The sequence below is a fragment of the Gobius niger genome (assembly GCF_951799975.1).
Source record: "Gobius niger genome assembly, chromosome: 8".
NCBI lineage: Eukaryota > Metazoa > Chordata > Actinopteri > Gobiiformes > Gobiidae > Gobius > Gobius niger.
In genome coordinates this window covers 881,189-898,736 of record NC_136859.1, presented here as the reverse complement: position 1 = coordinate 898,736, position 17,548 = coordinate 881,189, and the positions used below count along the sequence as shown (strand labels likewise).

The following is a 17,548-nucleotide window of genomic DNA, read 5'->3' as shown; positions in this document are numbered from 1 at the left end:
TCACCTGAACATGTCCCCGAGGCCTTTGAGGACGCCTTTCTTGGCTTTGCCTCCGTCCTTCTTGGCCTCCTTGTCTCTGCCGTCCTGCTTCTTCTTGTCTTTAACCGTCTTCTCGCCGCCGCGTTTCTTCTCCTCTTTGGCCGGTTTGCCGGTGCCGTTGGTCAGCGGTTTGTCCGACAGCGTGAGGGGAGTGAGGTCGGCCACGGTGGAGGCGGAGTCACGGCCGGACCTGGAGCTCTCCTCGGTGTCCTCCTCCACTGGGGAGAGAACAGAGTCAGACACAGCCTTCACCAGGTTCACTCAGGACGCCACTCCAACATGGCGGCGCTGACGTGGATACACGTTCGGTATCCACGTGTGGCACAAAAGGCCACTGCGATGACGCTGTAATCCAAATATGAACATTTCCTTTGTGGGATACAGTTTGGAACTGTAGAAGAGAAAAAAAATAGAAAAGAAAAAAAGTTTAACCCCCTCCCCCCAAAAAAAAAAAGAAAAAAAAAAAAAGATTATCAATGTTTGGATAAGTTGGAAATAAGTTTGGAAAAATTTAAAAGTTTGGAACAGTTTTGAAAATGTTTGAAACCATTTAGAAAAATAAATAAATGACCTGCAAAGTGACAAATGTCAAGCCTTTGTTTGTTATAATGTTGATTATGTCTCACAGTCCATTTTTAAAATATTCTCATTTTCTGAGATTTTAAACACTGCAAAAAGTATTTAACTAGATCAGTATAAACATCTCAATTTGAACACAATAACTAGTTAAATTGTTGTTGTACATTTGTCCTGGATTATTTCACTTGTTCTGAGATGTTTCTGACTCGTTTCGATACATTTCGTCCTTATTTCAGGTCATTTTCTTTGCCAATGGGGAAAGAAAATTGGTCTTGTCTCATTGGCAATTTTACTTTCTTATTTCAAGCCAGATTTACCCTAGAACTGGTCTGAAATGTCCTCAAACAAGCAAAGTAAACTCGGTCCGATCAGGAAAAGTGTCTAAATGAGGGAAAACCGCTCAAAACAAGAAACATTTCCTCAATTCAAGTCATTTAAGCCAATGCTTGATATTCACTTTTTGTAGTGAATTTGAGAGGTTTTTACAAACAGAGTCAAAATAATAATAATCATCAAAATTCTAACAAACAAAGGCTACACATATGTGACTTTGCATGTAATGAGTCCATATCATATATTAGTTTCACAGTTTAAGCTGAATTACAGAAATAAATGAAAGCGTGGGAAAGACCAGGGAGCGTGTCAGTATTTGTGAATTTAACCATGTCATCATTAAGATATATTGGGATTGAACAGGTAAAACTGCCCCCTAGGCCAATGTGCCGTGAGATATTGCCTGGTATGCCTTGGGACATTATCCAATTTCAACTAGTTAGCTTTGAAAACAAATTAATTGTTATCCACAAATAATGTGCTGTCATTGAGTCGCTATGATGACTCAAACACATCTGGAAGGTTCTCACAGATGTGCCCGAGGTGCCCTTTGACCTCTCTCTCTCTGGTGGCCGCCAACACCGTTCATGACGACAAAAGTTCCTGATTTATGGAGCTTTGAACCATAAAACAAGGAGAAATTAGAAACGTTCCTAATCTTTACGAGAGACTGAGCCCAGTCCAGTCGCCTGCTGTGTTTCGCCCCCCCCTCTCGCCGTGCGGAGCCATAACTCGCCGTAACGTCTGGTGTAACGGCGCGCTCGGCAGCTGCTGGTTCACACGTGCACATTACGGCGTGATTTAGCGGCGCTCACGGCCTCCATCAGCGCGACGAGCCACTTCTGCATCATCGCAACGGCGGATTAACGGCCATTACGCCGCCAATTAAACGCCGCGGCCGCTAAAAAGCTGATTTAAGAGCCGGCGCGCGGAGGCGGGATGGATCACGGATGATGTCACTGCTACAGAAGGGCGAGAGGATGGAAGTAACGGCGGGTTTATGGCCTTCGGAATAATATCACTCCATAATCACACGCAGTTATGATTTACATGGAGATTACAGGGAGCTGCAAATCTGACGCTTTAAGGAGTTTAACCTGTTAACTCCCGCCTGAACCCAGAGCATTTTCTCCAGCTTTACCCAAATCCTGCAGGCCAGTGTAACGCCTCATTTGAAAGCTAAGATCTACAAAACTCATCTAAAGGGATCTTTTTCCTCACGTCATCAGATTAACTAATTTTTGTCCATGTTCATCATTTTTTCATCATTTTTTTGTCCTTATTTTGTCAATTTGGTGACATTTTAGCCAATTTTTTGTCTTTTTTTTGTCTTTTTTTTGGTCTTTTTTTCAATTATTTTTTGTCACATTTTTTGTCACATTTTTGTCATTTTTTTGTCTAACTTTTCTCACTTTTTTGTCACATCTTCATCATTGTTTTCGTCTCAGTTATGTCACTATTTTTCCACCCAACACTCATCTAAATGGATGTTTTTCCTCACGTCATCAGATTTGTTTTCCATCTTTTTTGGGGGGATTCAACTCATTTTTGTAACTTTTTTGTCATTTTTTTGTCACATGTTCATTTTTTCATCGTTTTTTTGTCCTTATTTTGTCCATTTTTGGTCATTTTTCGTAATTTTTTGTCACTTTCTGTCATTTTTTTGTCGGTTTTTGTTATTTTTTTGTCACATTTTTGTCCATTTTTGTCATTTTTTCATCATTTTTTGTCCAACTTTTCTCACTTTTTTGTCACATCTTCATTATTGTTTTTGTCTCAGTTCTGTCACTATTTTTCCACCCAAAACTCATCTAAATGGATCTTTTTCCTCACGTCATCAGATTAACTAATTTTTGTCAATGTTCATCATTTTTTCATCATTTTTTTGTCCTTATTTTGTCAATTTTTGGTGACATTTTAGCCATTTTTTTGGTCTTTTTTTGGTCATTTTTTGTAAATTTTTCGTTATTTTTTGTCACTTTCTGTCATTTTTTTTACAAATTTTTGTCAATTTTTTGTCAGTTTTTTGTCTAAGTTTTCTCACTTTTTTGTCACATCTTCATCATTGTTTCCGTCTCAGTTATGTCACTATTTTTCTAAATGGATCTTTTTCCTCACGTCATCAGATTTTTTTCCCATCAGTTTTTAGGCGGGGTTTTAACTAATTTTTGTAACTTTTTTGTCATTTTTTTATTAATTATTTTTGTCATTTTTTCAATCAAATTTTTGTAACTTTTTTGTAGTTTTTTTTGTCAAATACTAAATTTTTTGTCACTTTTTGTCACATGTTCATCATTTTTTTGTCCTTATTTTGTCAATTTTTTGTCAATTTTTTTGTTATTTTTTTGTCCATTTTTTTACATTTTAGTCAATTTTTTTTGTCAATTTCTGTCATTTTTTTGTCAATTTTTTTGTTACTTTTTTGTTGTTTTTTGTCATTTTTTGTCAATTTTTTTGTCAATATTTTTTGTCATTTTTTTGTCGTTTTTTGTCCATTTTTTGTCAATTTTTGTCACTTTTTGTCAATTTTTTGTCTAACTTTTCTCACTTTTTTCTCACATCTTCATTGTTTTCGTCTCAGTTCTGTCGCTATTTTCTCACCTTTTTTCCAGAAGCTTTTGGATTGGGGTAAAGCCAAACTGGAGAAAATGTGCTCAGTTCAGGAGGGAGTTAAGGGGTTAAAACAGCTTGTGATCTACACAGCTGTGCAGATCTTTTCATTCCTTTCGCCGCGTAGACGTCTCAGAGACTATAGACTCCACTGAAGTCTTCACCGAGACCTGGAGACTCGCCTCATCTCCAGGAGCCACTCGAGTCTCCGAGACGGGCCTGAAACGTCAGATCTCGACAGAAACTCTCCCTGAAACATCTGGAACAGCTGAGGAAACACCTGCACCACATGAGGCTGTGAGTTTCATGCAGACGTTGGTTTTAAGCATGAGTAGGAGCTGTCAGTTCATGCCACTGCATCCTTAACATCACAGACATATCCCATAATGCACAGAGGGGGAGACAGAGGAGGAGACAGAGGGGGAGACAGAGGGGGAGACAGAGGGGGAGACAGAGGGGGAGACAGAGGGGGACTACACCTGCTGCCCCTCCTGGATCCTCTAAACTCCCACAGTCAGAGATCTAAGCCCCTTACGCGTCTCCATGCCCTCGTCGTCCTCCTCGGCAGCAGGGGGCGCCCTGTCGTAGCTCTTGTCGATGGCGGCGCGGAAGCTCTCGTTGCAGCCCCGCCCCCGGATGATGCGTGGGCGGGGCCTGTGGAAGGGCACGTCGCCGTTGAGCGTTGCCTCGGCGACGGCGGTCTGCAGACTCTCCAGAGAGCTGGACTTCTTCAGACCCAGCGCCGGCCCCACGTCCCGCGACGAGCCTGAGGTAGAAGAAGAAGAGGAGGAGGAGGAGGAAGCACAGCGGACGTTAGCTACAGTCAAACGTTTATAACATAACATAAGGTAACTAGAGCCTCCAGGTGGATAAACTCGTATGCTACAAAACGGCTAATGCTACAACAGTTAGCGAAAGATGCTAACGTTATATGAAAGTGTCTCAAACCAGATCGAATAAAACATGTGACATAACGTGATGTTGAAGCCGGGACAACAGTGACTGATGCAGCGGTTTTCCACCTGAACCGAGCACATTTTCTCCAGTTTGGCTTTACCCCAATCCAAAAGCTTCTGTGAAAAAAGGTGAGAAAATAGCAACAAAACTGAGACGAAAACAATGATGGAAATGTGAGAAAAAAGTGACGGAAAATTGGTGAAAAAGTGGGAAAAATGTCACAATTGAAAAAAAATTGAAGAAAAAAATGACAAAAATATGACCAAAAAGATGACACAAGAATTACAAAAATGTGACAAAAATTTGATCAAAAATTGACGATAAAATGACAAAAATCTGAAAAAATCGGAAAAAAAATCGGAAAAAAATCGGGGAAAAATCGGAAAAAGATCGGAAAAAAATTGGAAAAAAATTACAAAAATATGACAAAAAATGGACACAAAATTGATAAAAAATTGACAAAAAAATTACAAAAATGTGACAAAACTGTGACAAAAAATGACAAAAATTTGATTAAAAAATTAACGATAAAATGAAAAAAATCTGAAAAAATGACAAAAAATGACAAAAAAAATTGACAAAAAAATGGAAAAAAAATTGATAAAAAATTGACGATAAAATGAAAAAAAATGACAAAAAAATTGACAAAAAAAATACAAAAATGTGATAAAAAATTTGACAAAAAAATGACAAAAACATGACAGAGAAGTTACAAAAATGAGTTGAACACCCAACAAAGAAATGATGGAAAAAAAATCTGTTGACGTGAGGAAAAAGATCCTCTCGGTTCAGGCGGGAGCTAAGAGGTTAAACATTCGCTGCTCCTCCACTGGGAGGATGTATCCGAGCTCGGAGCAGTCTGGACGTCTCCGAGTTCATAAGCTGTAATCACGAGCGGCTCCAATGCACTTTTCCAAGTTACCAGGAACCATAGGTGCACAAAATGGAGGATGATGTTATAACTAATTAGACTCTAAAAGGGGAGCGACTCTCGACCCCCCAACACCATCAGTCTAAGCTGGACCGACACCAGCTTTGGCCCCCCCCCCCCAGAGTCGTACTTTTCATCACCGCACAGAAGCAGGAGCTGGAGAAACACGTCGTCCTCAAACTGAAGCTTCAGAACGAGTCGCAGAAACAAGACAACTTTCTGAATCCACGGGTAAAAAAAAACCTGCATTTTTACGAATTCACAAATAACAAGCTCCTGTGTGTCGGCAGCAGAGCCTCCCACACGCCACCAGCAGCCTGCCCCCCCCCCCCCCTCGGCTGACTCCCCCCTCGCTCCTGACTCCCCTCTCTGCTCACTCCCCCTCTCCTCTCACCTCCTGCGGATATTTATTCCTGTCGTATTCTCTCCCATCTCTCTCCCCCCTCTCTCATACTCTCGTGGATGTTTATTCCCGTCCTCTTCTTTTCTCTCCCCCTCTCTCTCCCCCCTCTCTCCCCCTCTCTCAGATATGTATTCCTGCCCTCCCCTCTCTCCCTCTCTCCCTCTCTCTCTCTCCCTCTCCCCCCGACTCTCGGACATGTACTCCTGTAATTAAAGCCGTGTTTCGGTGATTCGAACTGAGCGCGTGCGATAACCACGAGTGACAGGAAGTAAACAAACCGGGAATATTACCTTTAAAGGGGGGGTGTTATACAAAATGGACTTTTTCAAGCTTTCCATCATGTTATTCTGTCATTCCCTCATTAAAAACATGGCTGAAGTGTTGCCTTGGCACATTCACGTGTTTTTGAGTAATCTGTAAAAACTCTGATGGCGGCCATTTTAGGGATAGGTTTGCCTGAGTCCTCCTAGGAACGCCCCCACCTCCTGGAGACGCCTCCGAGCTTTGGTCACCAGCCGAGTGGGACACATTCAGGTCCATTTGGAGTCTCTTTAGACCCGCTTTAGTCCTGGTTCCATCTGGATCTGGGCCTGGTGGGACACATTTAGGTCCATTCGGAGTCTCTTTAGACCTGCTTTAGTCCTGGTTCCACCTGGATCTGGGCCTGGGACACATTTAGGTCCATTCGGAGTCTCTTTAGACCTGCTTTAGTCCCAGTTTACCTGGATCTGGGCCTGGACACATTTAGGTCCATCTGGAGTCTCTTTAGACCCGCTTTAGTCCTGGTTCCACCTGGATCTGGGTCTGGACACATTCAGGTCCATTTGGAGTCTCTTTAGACCCGCTTTAGTCCTGGTTCCACCTGGATCTGGGCCTGGGACACATTCAGGTCCATTCGGAGTCTCTTTAGACCCGCTTTAGTCCTGGTTCGACCTGGATCTGGGCCTGGTGGGACACATTTAGGTCCATTTGGAGTCTCTTTAGTCCTGGTTCCACCTGGATCTGGGCCTGGGACACATTTAGGTCCATTTGGAGTCTCTTTAGACCTGCTTTAGTCCTGGTTCCACCTGGATCTGGGCCTGGGACACATTCAGTTCCATTTGGAGTCTCTTTAGACCTGCTTTAGTCCTGGTTCCACCTGGATCTGGGCCTGGTGGGACACATTTAGGTCCATTCAGAGTCTCTTTAGACCTGGTTAGTCCTGGTTCGCCCTGGATCTGGACCTGGTGGGACACATTTAGGTCCATTTGGAGTTTCTTTAGACCTGCTTTAGTCCTGGTTCCACCTGGATCTGGACCTGGTGGGACACATTTAGGTCCATTTGGAGTTTCTTTAGACCTGCTTTAGTCCTGGTTCCACCTGGATCTGGACCTGGTGGGACACAATCAGGTCCATTTGGAGCCTCTTTAGACCTGCTTTAGTCCTTGTTCCACCTGGATCTGGGCCTGGGACACATTTAGGTCCATTTGGAGTCTCTTTAGACCTGCTTTAGTCCTTGTTCCACCTGGATCTGGGCCTGGGACACATTTAGGTCCATTTGGAGTCTCTTTAGACCCGCTTTAGTCCTGGTTCCACCTGGATCTGGGCCTGGTGGGACACATTTAGGTCCATTTGGAGCCTCTTTAGTCCTGCTTTAGTCCTGGTTCCACCTGGATCTGGGCCTGGGACACATTTAGGTCCATTTGGAGTCTCTTTAGACCTGGTTAGTCCTGGTTCCACCTGGATCTGGGCCTGGGACACATTTAGGTCCATTTGGAGTCTCTTTAGTCCTGGTTCCACCTGGATCTGTGCCTGGGACACATTTAGGTCCATTTGGAGTCTCTTTAGACCTGCTTTAGTCCTGGCTCCACCTAGATCTGGGCCTGGGACACATTTAGGTCCATTTGGAGTCTCTTTAGTCCTGCTTTAGTCCTGGCTCCACCTAGATCTGGGCCTGGGACACATTTAGGTCCATTTGGAGTCTCTTTAGTCCTGCTTTAGTCCTGGCTCCACCTAGATCTGGGCCTGGGACACATTCAGGTCCATTTGGAGTCTCTTTAGACCCGCTTTAGTCCTGGTTCCACCTGGATCTGGGCCTGGACACATTTAGGTCCATTTGGAGTCTCTTTAGACCCGCTTTAGTCCTGGTTCCACCTGGATCTGGGCCTGGGACACATTTAGGTCCATTCAGAGTCTCTTTAGACCTGCTTTAGTCCCGGTTCCACCTGGATCTGGGCCTGGTGGGACACATTTAGGTCCATTTGGAGTTTCTTTAGACCTGCTTTAGTCCTGGTTCCACCTGGATCTGGGCCTGGTGGGACACATTTAGGTCCATTTGGAGTCTCTTTAGTCCTGGTTCCACCTGGATCTAGGCCTGGGACACATTTAGGTCCATTTGGAGTCTCTTTAGACCTGCTTTAGTCCCGGTTCCACATGGATCTGGGCCTGGGACACATTTAGGTCCATTCAGAGTCTCTTTAGACCTGCTTTAGTCCTGGTTCCACCTGGATCTTGGCCTGGGACACATTTAGGTCCATTCAGAGTCTCTTTAGTCGTGGTTGGACCTTGATCTGGGCCTGGTGGGACACGTTTAGGTCCATTTGGAGTCTCTTTAGTCCTGGTTCCACCTGGATCTAGGCCTGGGACACATTTAGGTCCATTTGGAGTCTCTTTAGACCTGCTTTAGTCCTGGTTCCACCTGGATCTAGGCCTGGTGGGACACATTTAGGTCCATTTGGAGTCTCTTTAGTCCTGGTTCCACCTGGATCTGGGCCTGGTGGGACACACTTAGGTCCATTTGGAGTCTCTTTAGACCTGCTTTAGTCCTGGTTCCACCTGGATCTGGGCCTGGTGGGACACACTTAGGTCCATTTGGAGTCTCTTTAGACCTGCTTTAGTCCTGGTTCCACCTGGATCTGGGCCTGGGACACATTTAGGTCCATTCAGAGTCTCTTTAGACCTGCTTTAGTCCCGGTTTACCTGGATCTGGGCCTGGTGGGACACATTTAGGTCCATTTGGAGTCTCTTTAGTCCTGGTTCCACCTGGATCTAGGCCTGGGACACATTTAGGTCCATTTGGAGTCTCTTTAGACCTGCTTTAGTCCCGGTTCCACATGGATCTGGGCCTGGTGGGACACATTTAGGTCCATTTGGAGTCTCTTTAGACCTGCTTTAGTCCCGGTTCCACATGGATCTGGGCCTGGTGGGACACATTTAGGTCCATTTGGAACCTCTTTAGTCCTGGTTCCACCTGGATCTGGGCCTGGGACACATTTAGGTCCATTCAGAGTCTCTTTAGACCTGCTTTAGTCCTGGTTCCACCTGGATCTTGGCCTGGGACACATTTAGGTCCATTCAGAGTCTCTTTAGTCGTGGTTGGACCTTGATCTGGGCCTGGTGGGACATATTTAGGTCCATTCGGAGTCTCTTTAGACCTGCTTTAGTCCTGGTTCCACCTGGATCTGGGCCTGGTGGGACATATTTAGGTCCATTTGGAGTCTCTTTAGTCCTGGTTCCACCTGGATCTGGGCCTGGTGGGACACATTTAGGTCCATTTGGAGTCTCTTTAGACCTGCTTTAGTCCTGGTTCCACCTGGATCTGGGCCTGGTGGGACACATTTAGGTCCATTTGGAGTCTCTTTAGTCCTTGTTCCACCTGGATCTGGGCCTGGGACACATTTAGGTCCATTTGGAGTCTCTTTAGTCCTGGTTCCACCTGGATCTGGGCCTGGTGGGACACATTTAGGTCCATTTGGAGTCTCTTTAGACCCGCTTTAGTCCTGGTTCCACCTGGATCTGGGCCTGGACACATTTAGGTCCATTTGGAGTCTCTTTAGTCCTGCTTTAGTCCTGGTTCCACCTGGATCTGGACCTGGTGGGACACATTTAGGTCCATTTGGAGTCTCTTTAGACCTGCTTTAGTCCTGGTTCCACCTGGATCTGGGCCTGGGACACATTTAGGTCCATTCAGAGTCTCTTTAGACCTGCTTTAGTCCTGGTTCGACCTGGATCTGGGCCTGGGACACATTTAGGTCCATTCAGAGTCTCTTTAGACCCGCTTTAGTCCTGGTTCCACCTGGATCTGGGCCTGGACACATTTAGGTCCATTTGGAGTCTCTTTAGACCCGCTTTAGTCCTGGTTCCACCTGGATCTGGGCCTGGGACACATTTAGGTCCATTCAGAGTCTCTTTAGACCTGCTTTAGACCTGGTTCGACCTTGATCTGGGCCTGATGGGACACATTTAGGTCCATTTGGAGTCTCTTTAGACCTGCTTTAGTCCTGGTTCCACCTGGATCTGGGCCTGGTGGGACCAGAGTTCCAGCAGCGACACCTGTCCCTCAGAACATCCCAGACAAAAGCTCTTTCTTCAGAATAATCCCCACCAGCCTGTGCGGCGCCGGGCCTCGCTGATGTTCTCATGTCAGTACTGGCGGTGTCGGGACGGCGGCGGCGGCGTTGGAGAGACGGAGGTTAAACGGCGGCGTTGTCGGAGCAGGAATAGAGCTGCCGGGTGTGAAGGCGCTAAACTGAAGGTGTGAAACAGATGGGAGCGACGAGCAGAGAAACCCCCGGCGAGCCTGAGGAGCGGCGCTCTGGTTCAGTCCCGGTTTGGGTCCGGGACGGGCTCCAGGATTCTGTCAGCGATCAGGGCTTTGTGGAGCCGAGCCGCAGGTGGATCGGCGTGACTCACACTTACATAATGTCAGGAGGAAGTGACTCCGAAAAGCTGTGTTTGTGCAGAGAGAGGAGGCAGACGGAGGCGCATCCAAATGTGCTCAGCAGGACCGGCTCAGCTCGGAGCGGCAGGACCCACAGAGTCTGGGGTCTGGGGCAGGTGTTTGTGATTTGGGCAGATCCAACAGCTGCCCCCACGACCCGGCAACAAGTGGAAGAAGATGGATCATTGATATTGATTGATCTTTTATATTTCTTCATCTGTATTTGTTTCATTGAAGTTTGTATGGACCCAGTAAAGCAGCAACACCAGGCCCAGGGGCCAAATCCGGCCCTCCACACAGAACCTCTGGCCCTCAACATGATTTTGAGAAATATTATTATGCCAATAAGAGATAAAGCACTGATAAAGTACCTGAGAAATAGTGTCATTTTAATACATTTCCTGGCAGAACTTCCCACTTGGGTCACAAATACAGTGATTCTCAGCTGGGTCGGACCTCCTGAAGCCGAACCGCTGGAGAACCACTGATGTAAAACATTAGCATTAGCAGAAAAAAGTCGTTTACTTAAGGCGACAATAGTGGGTTGGTTAGCGCTAGATCGTCTGCTCCGGAGGGACAGTCTGCTGTGAAAACGTGAGATATCATGACACAAATGAAGGTTAGGGCCAGGGAAATGGTTAAGCTCTTAACTCCCGCATGAACCGAGAGGATCTTTTTCCTCACGTCATCACATTTTTCTTTCCAACATTTTTTTGTTGGGTATTCAACTCATTTTTTAAACTTTTTTTGTAATTTTTTATCACATTTTTGTCATTTTTTCGTCAATTTTTCGTCAATTTTTAATCATTTTTTTTGTCACATTTTTGACATTTTTTGTCCATTTTTTTGTCCATTTTTAATCATTTTTTTGTCACATTTTTGTCATTTTTTCGTCATTTTTTCATCAATTTTTCATCAATTTTTTGTCACTTTTTTGTCACTTTTTGTCACATTTTTGTAATTTTTTGGTCACATTTTTTTCATTTTTTCGTCCGTTTTTCGTCAATTTTTAATCAATTTTTTGTCACATTTTTGACATTTTTTTGTCCATTTTTGCCACTTTTTAACACATTTTTCGTCATTTTTTTGTCGATGTTTTCTCACTTTTTTGTCACATTTCCATCATTGTTTTATTGCTGTTTTCACACCTTCTTTCCAGAAGCTTTTGGATTGGGGTAAAGCCAAACTGGAGAAAATGTGCTCGGTTCAGGTGGGAGTTAAGGGGTTAACTTTAAGGATTAGGGTTCGGATTAGGATTATTTGTATTTTTAGACAAACCAACTATATATAGATCTATACAAACTCACAGCAGACCGTCCCTCCGATACGATCTAGCACTGACCTAGTGGGTTTGGGCGATGATGAAACTAGCCTCCCCGATGCTAACTAGCCTCCCCCTGCACTACAGTGTGTACAGTACATTATGAGAGCTCTAGATAAAAATATAGAGAGAGAGTTCTCCGCTTCTCAGGAGCTTTCTGGTGAAAAAGGGGGAGGATTTTCCTTTACACTTTCACTGCTCACTTTACAAACTTACAGACTGTCACTTTAAGTATGTAACAGTGACGTGTCCAACATTATGAACCAAATGCTGCTCTGTTTCTGAAGTGTTGAGCCTGTAAAGCAGGGGGGGGGAGGCTGGTTAGCATCACGGAGGCCGAGCTTCATCATCGCCCGAATCCCAAGAACCTCACCATTGTCGCCTGAAGTAAACGACTTTTCTCTGCTAATGCTAATGTTTTAACTGTTCCTTATTACATTTACAAAGTGCTGAAAGTATCGATGCTTTAATAAAGTGTTGATACTTGGGAAAAACGGTTATTGCCATATATGGTCGCAGCCCGAGTGGTCATAAAGGGAAAGAGGGCTTGATTTTGTGGATTGTGTTAAAGCTACACATAAACAAAGACTGGCAGAGATCGATTATTTAGAGATTAAAAATAATCTCAAGCCAGGCTGAGACTGCAGCCCCTTCACGTAAAGGCAGACCTCTCCTTTAAGGCTGAGGCTGTTTCCACATGAAGGCAGACCTCCCCTTTAACCTCTTAACTCCCGCCTGAACCGAGAGGATCTTTTTCCTCACGTCATAAGATTTTTTTTCCATCATTTTTTTGTTGGGTGTTTGCCTCATTTTTGTCAATTTTGTATCAGATTTTTGTCATTTTTTTCACGTTTTTGTCATTTTTTTTATCACATTTTTAAATTTTTCTGTCAAATTTTTCTCACATTTTTTTTTGTTTGTCATTTTTTGTCACATTTTTTTCCTCATTTTTGCCACTTTTTTGTCAATGTTTTCTCACTTTTTTTGTCACATTTCCATCAATGTTTTCATCTCAGTTCTGTTGCTATTTTCACAGCTTTTTTCCAGAAGCTTTTGGATTGGGGTAAAGCCAAACTGGAGAAAATGCGCTCGGTTCAGGTGGGAGTTAAGGGGTTAAGGCACGTAAAGGCAGACCTCCCCTTTGACCTCTTAACTCCCACTGAACCGAGAGGATCTTTTTCCTCACGTCATGTCAATTCTGTATCAGATTTGTGTCATTTTTTTCACGTTTTTGTCATTTTTTTTCCATATTTTTGTCATTTTCTTGTCACATTTTTTATTTAATTTTTTTAATTTTTGTCATTTTTTTTCAAATTTTTATCACATTTTTTGTCATGTTTTTGTCTGTTTTTTCGTCAATTTTTTATTAAATTTTTGTCCTTTTTTGTCATTATTTTTTGTCCTTTTTTGGTCCATTTTTGGGTCATTTTTTGCCATTTTTTTGTCACATTTTTTTATTTTTTCATACATTTTTCGTCACTTTTTTGTCACATTTCCATCATTGTTTTCGCCTCAGTTTTGTTGCTATTTTCTCACCTTTTTTCCAGAAGCTTTAGGATTGGGGTAAAGCCAAACTTGAGAAAATGTGCTCGGTTCAGGCGGGAGTTAAGGGGTTAAGGCACGTAAAGGCAGACCTCTCCTTTAAGGCTGTTTTCACGTAAAGGCAGACCTCTCCTTTAAGGCTGTTTTCACGTGAAGGCAGACCTCTCCTTTAAGGGAAGACCTCTCCTTTAAGGGCAGACCTCTCCTTTAAGGGCAGACCTCTCCTTTAAGGCTGTTTTCACGTCTGCGTTTCTGTCCTGACACATTTATCGGAGCTCAGAGCCGGATCTGGGACCGCGGGGACTAAACATCTGAGGACGAGTTCATCTTAGCGAGAGAGAGAAAGAGAACATCCATCACTGTCACCGCAGACCGAGCTCGGACTGCAGGGGGCAGCGCGGAGCAGAGCCACGGGTTCAACTCCAGGATCAGGTCACACTAAAACAAGAGGCAGACAGAGGAGAGGACGAGGGGCGGGGCTTACCTGAGACAGTGTCAGGGCGACGCCTCAGGTTAATCTCATCGGCCACTGTTACAGGAGAGGAGACGAGGACAGAGGAGACGAGGACAGAGGAGACGAGGACAGAGGAGACGAGGACAGAGGAGACGAGGACAGAGGACAGAGGAGACACAGGATCGGGCAGAGTTAGTTTCATTCCACATGCGACGGTCATTCAGTGCAAACAGGAGGTGAGTCACAGACGAGGGCAGTGGGGGTCAGAGCTTTCACCCAGGAAAAGGACTAAACCGGGACTAAACCAAGACCAGGATCTAACCCAGGGCCGAGACGCTGCAGGTCAACGCTGAGATTTGTTTCTAGTGTTGTCGACTACTTTGAAGTCTTCATTCATAAATACTGACATGTTTGGTATCCACGTGTAGCAGGAAAGGCTGATGTCGTCCGTCAGTCACGCCCACCGGACTATATGTCTCACAATATAAACAATTAAGCTGGTATTGAAATGAAAGAGCCTAATGATGGTTATTAGACAGTATTTATAATCTTAGAATGAAATTGTTCAATTTTTATCAAATTTTTGTCACATTTTGTCATTTTTTTGTCATTTTTTGTCATTTTTTTGTCATTTTTTTGAATCAAATTTTTGTCACATTTTCATCATTTTTTCATCAATTTTTTTTCTTTTTTTTTTTCTTTTTTTTGTCATTTTTTATCAAATTTTTGTCACATTTTGTCATTTTTTGTCATTTTTTTTTGTCATTTTTTGTCAAATTTTTGTCATTTTTTCGTCCATTTTTTGTCCAATTTTTGTCATTTTTTTGGTCAAATTTCTTCACATTTTTGTCTCATTTTTGCCACTTTTTTGTCAATGTTTTCTCACTTTTTTGTCACATTTCCATCAATGTTTTCGTCTCAGTTCTGTTGCTATTTTCACAGCTTTTTTCCAGAAGCTTTTGGATTGGGGTAAAGCCAAACTGGCTTTTTTTGGTCATTTTTTGTCATTTTTTTGTCACATTTTTTTTCATTTTTTCGTCATTTTTTTTTATCAAATTTTTGTCATTTTTTGACATTTTCTTGTCATTTTCTGGTCATTTTTTGAATCAAATTTTTGTCATTTTTTTAATCACATTTTTGTCACATTTTGTCATTTTTTCATCATTTTTTTTTTTTTTTTTTTTGTCATTTTTTTGTCATTTTTTTGTCATTTTTGAATCAAATTTTTGTCATTTTTTTTGGTCATTTTTTTGTCATTTTTCATCCATTTTTTTTCATTTTTTTGTCACATTTTTGTCATTTTTTTGTCAATTTTTAGTCCATTTTTTGTGACATTTTTGCCTCTTTTTCATCAATATTTTCTCACTTTTTTGTCACATTTCCATCATTGTTTTCGTCTCAGTTTTGTTGCTATTTTCTCACCTTTTTTCCAGAAGCTTTTGGATTGGGGTAAAGCCAAACTGGAGAAAATGTGCTCTGTTCAGGTGGGAGTTAAGAGGTTAAGCCCCGCCCTACTCGCGGTTGCGTTTTACATCATAGATAAAGTCTGACTTGTTTCTAAAACTACTCAAAGCCGCCTTTGTTTAGGCCGTATTACAATAATAATGAAATAAACTTCTCTGGTTCAGGCCTTTCCCTCTGACTCGTCCTGTTTAAAGAGAAAACTGTGATTCCTCTGAAAACACTGATAATGAATCACTATGAAAGGACAGGCTCTGATGACACGCTCTCTCAGGAACATCAGGAACATCAGGAACATCACAAACCAGAACCTGATTAATCATTATGACACGGTGCCTGTGAGTAAACCAGCTCTGAGAAGATCCAGAATCATCCACCACACTGCAAAAAGTGCCCGACTAAAAACAAGGAAAAACATCTTAAAATAAGACAGTTTGTCTTGTTTTAAGGAAAAAATTCTGCCAATGGGGTCAGCTTTTTTTTCTTGCTAAGAATTCTTTTTTCTAGAATATTTTTCTCATCATAAAACAAGAAAGAAACATTAGATTTAAGCAAATAAATAACTAGAATTAAGCAAAATGTCAGAAAATGGATTAATTTAAGGAAAACATTCTTATTTAGTGAAAAAATTTGGGGTATTTTACTTAAATGTTGCTTGATTTAAGTAAAATGTTCTAAATTAAACACATTTTTGAGCAAGATGTTCTTAATAAATACTAATATTTAAGGAAAGTATTACCCAGGGACCCGTCTCCATGATGTGGAGCCAGGCTGATGGTCAGAATCACCTGTTGGAGGGTTCACCTATTGTACATGTTTTTAGTTGCAGACACGGGGAGAACATGCTCCACACAGAAAGGCCCCGTCCTGGTGGGAATCGAACCCAGGACCTTCGAGCTGTGAAGCTGAGGCTCTAACCGCTGTGCCACCGAGCCGCCCACTTTAAAGAATGAAATGTATTTTCTCTCTGTGAGAATCAGTTCTTACATTAAGAGTTGTTGTGTTAGTTTTTCTTTGTCTAAAACTGAAGAAGATTCAAAAAGTTTTTCTTTCTTGTTACGAGAAAAATTATCATGTTTTTAGCAAATTTATCTGAACAAGAAATGGCTGGATTTTATTTCCTAAAACAAGATTTTTTTTCTCAAGAAAACTTTGCTACACAAAACATTATTACTTTTTAGGGAAAAAAGAAGAACTTATTTCTTAAAGTGGGACATGTTTTACTTGCTTAGAATCCACTTTTTGCAGTGCAGATAAAGCTCACGCCTGATATCTCCACCTTCACCTGCAGCGTGTGGCCTTCAGCCCAGCCCCACAGTTTGAGAAGCACTGCCCGGGGCCATGCGTGTTTCAGGGTCATGTGACCAGTGTTTCAGGGTCATGTGACGAGTGTGTGAAGCAGTGAGTCAGAGTCAGACACAGTAATGGTGGTTATTCTGTTAATAATGCGCCTCTGAGACGTTCATTAGAGGAAGAATCAACAGGAACGTGGAGGAGCTGTTTTCTGGAACCAGCTCCAGGCGGGAAAGACAACACTGGAATATTTAATGAAACTCTTTTGCAGGTGGATCTGAGTCACAGGAGACGAGAGTAACGTTAAAGCCACACTGCGGAGCCTCCGAACAGACTTTAACCTTTTTGACAGGTTTTGTTTTATGTTTTATGTGAACTGGCCCAGGAATGACATCATTATTATGACAGTTGCCATAGTTACCGGCGTGGACCTGAACAAGATCTAACTCTGGATGCTTGGACGCTGCAGAAGCAAATCCCAACATACAGTGCCTCTCGAAAGTATTCATACACCTTGAACTTTTGCACATTTTGTCATGTTTACAACCCTAAACATAAAGATTTTATTTTGATTTTTTTTACTGAACGTTCACACACAAGTAACAGACAACTGTGAAGTGAAAGCAAAATGATACATGATTCCGTTATTTTTCAAAAAATAGAAAAGTGAAAAGTGGGGCGTGCATAAGTATTTATACAGCATTTTCTGAGTGCATTAAATTGCCTTTAAAACATTCCTCATGACTCCAGAATGTTCACACCTTGGCCGGTTAAATAGAGGCACCTGTGTGTAATCTACTCTCAGTATAATTTCAGCTGTTCTTTTAGGCCCTCAGAGCTGTGGTCGGAGTGTGTTGGTCACTAAACAACATCATGAAGGTCCAGGAGCACCAGAGAGGTCAGGGATAAAGCTGTGGAGAAGTTTA

At 42.7% G+C, this 17,548-nt stretch overlaps 1 protein-coding gene across 1 annotated transcript in view; it reads right to left on the bottom strand.

The window, feature by feature from the left end:
* Positions 1 to 17,548, bottom strand: part of LOC306966772 (partitioning defective 3 homolog) — a gene marked incomplete at both ends in the record, with an annotated part of 118,324 nt that continues 100,776 nt past the window's right edge. The window contains 3 exons of the mRNA XM_079561590.1: positions 1 to 257; positions 4,097 to 4,327; positions 13,899 to 13,943. Of these exons, the coding sequence (XP_079417716.1) occupies positions 1 to 257; positions 4,097 to 4,327; positions 13,899 to 13,943 (533 nt within the window). The remainder of the gene's footprint in view (positions 258 to 4,096; positions 4,328 to 13,898; positions 13,944 to 17,548) is intronic.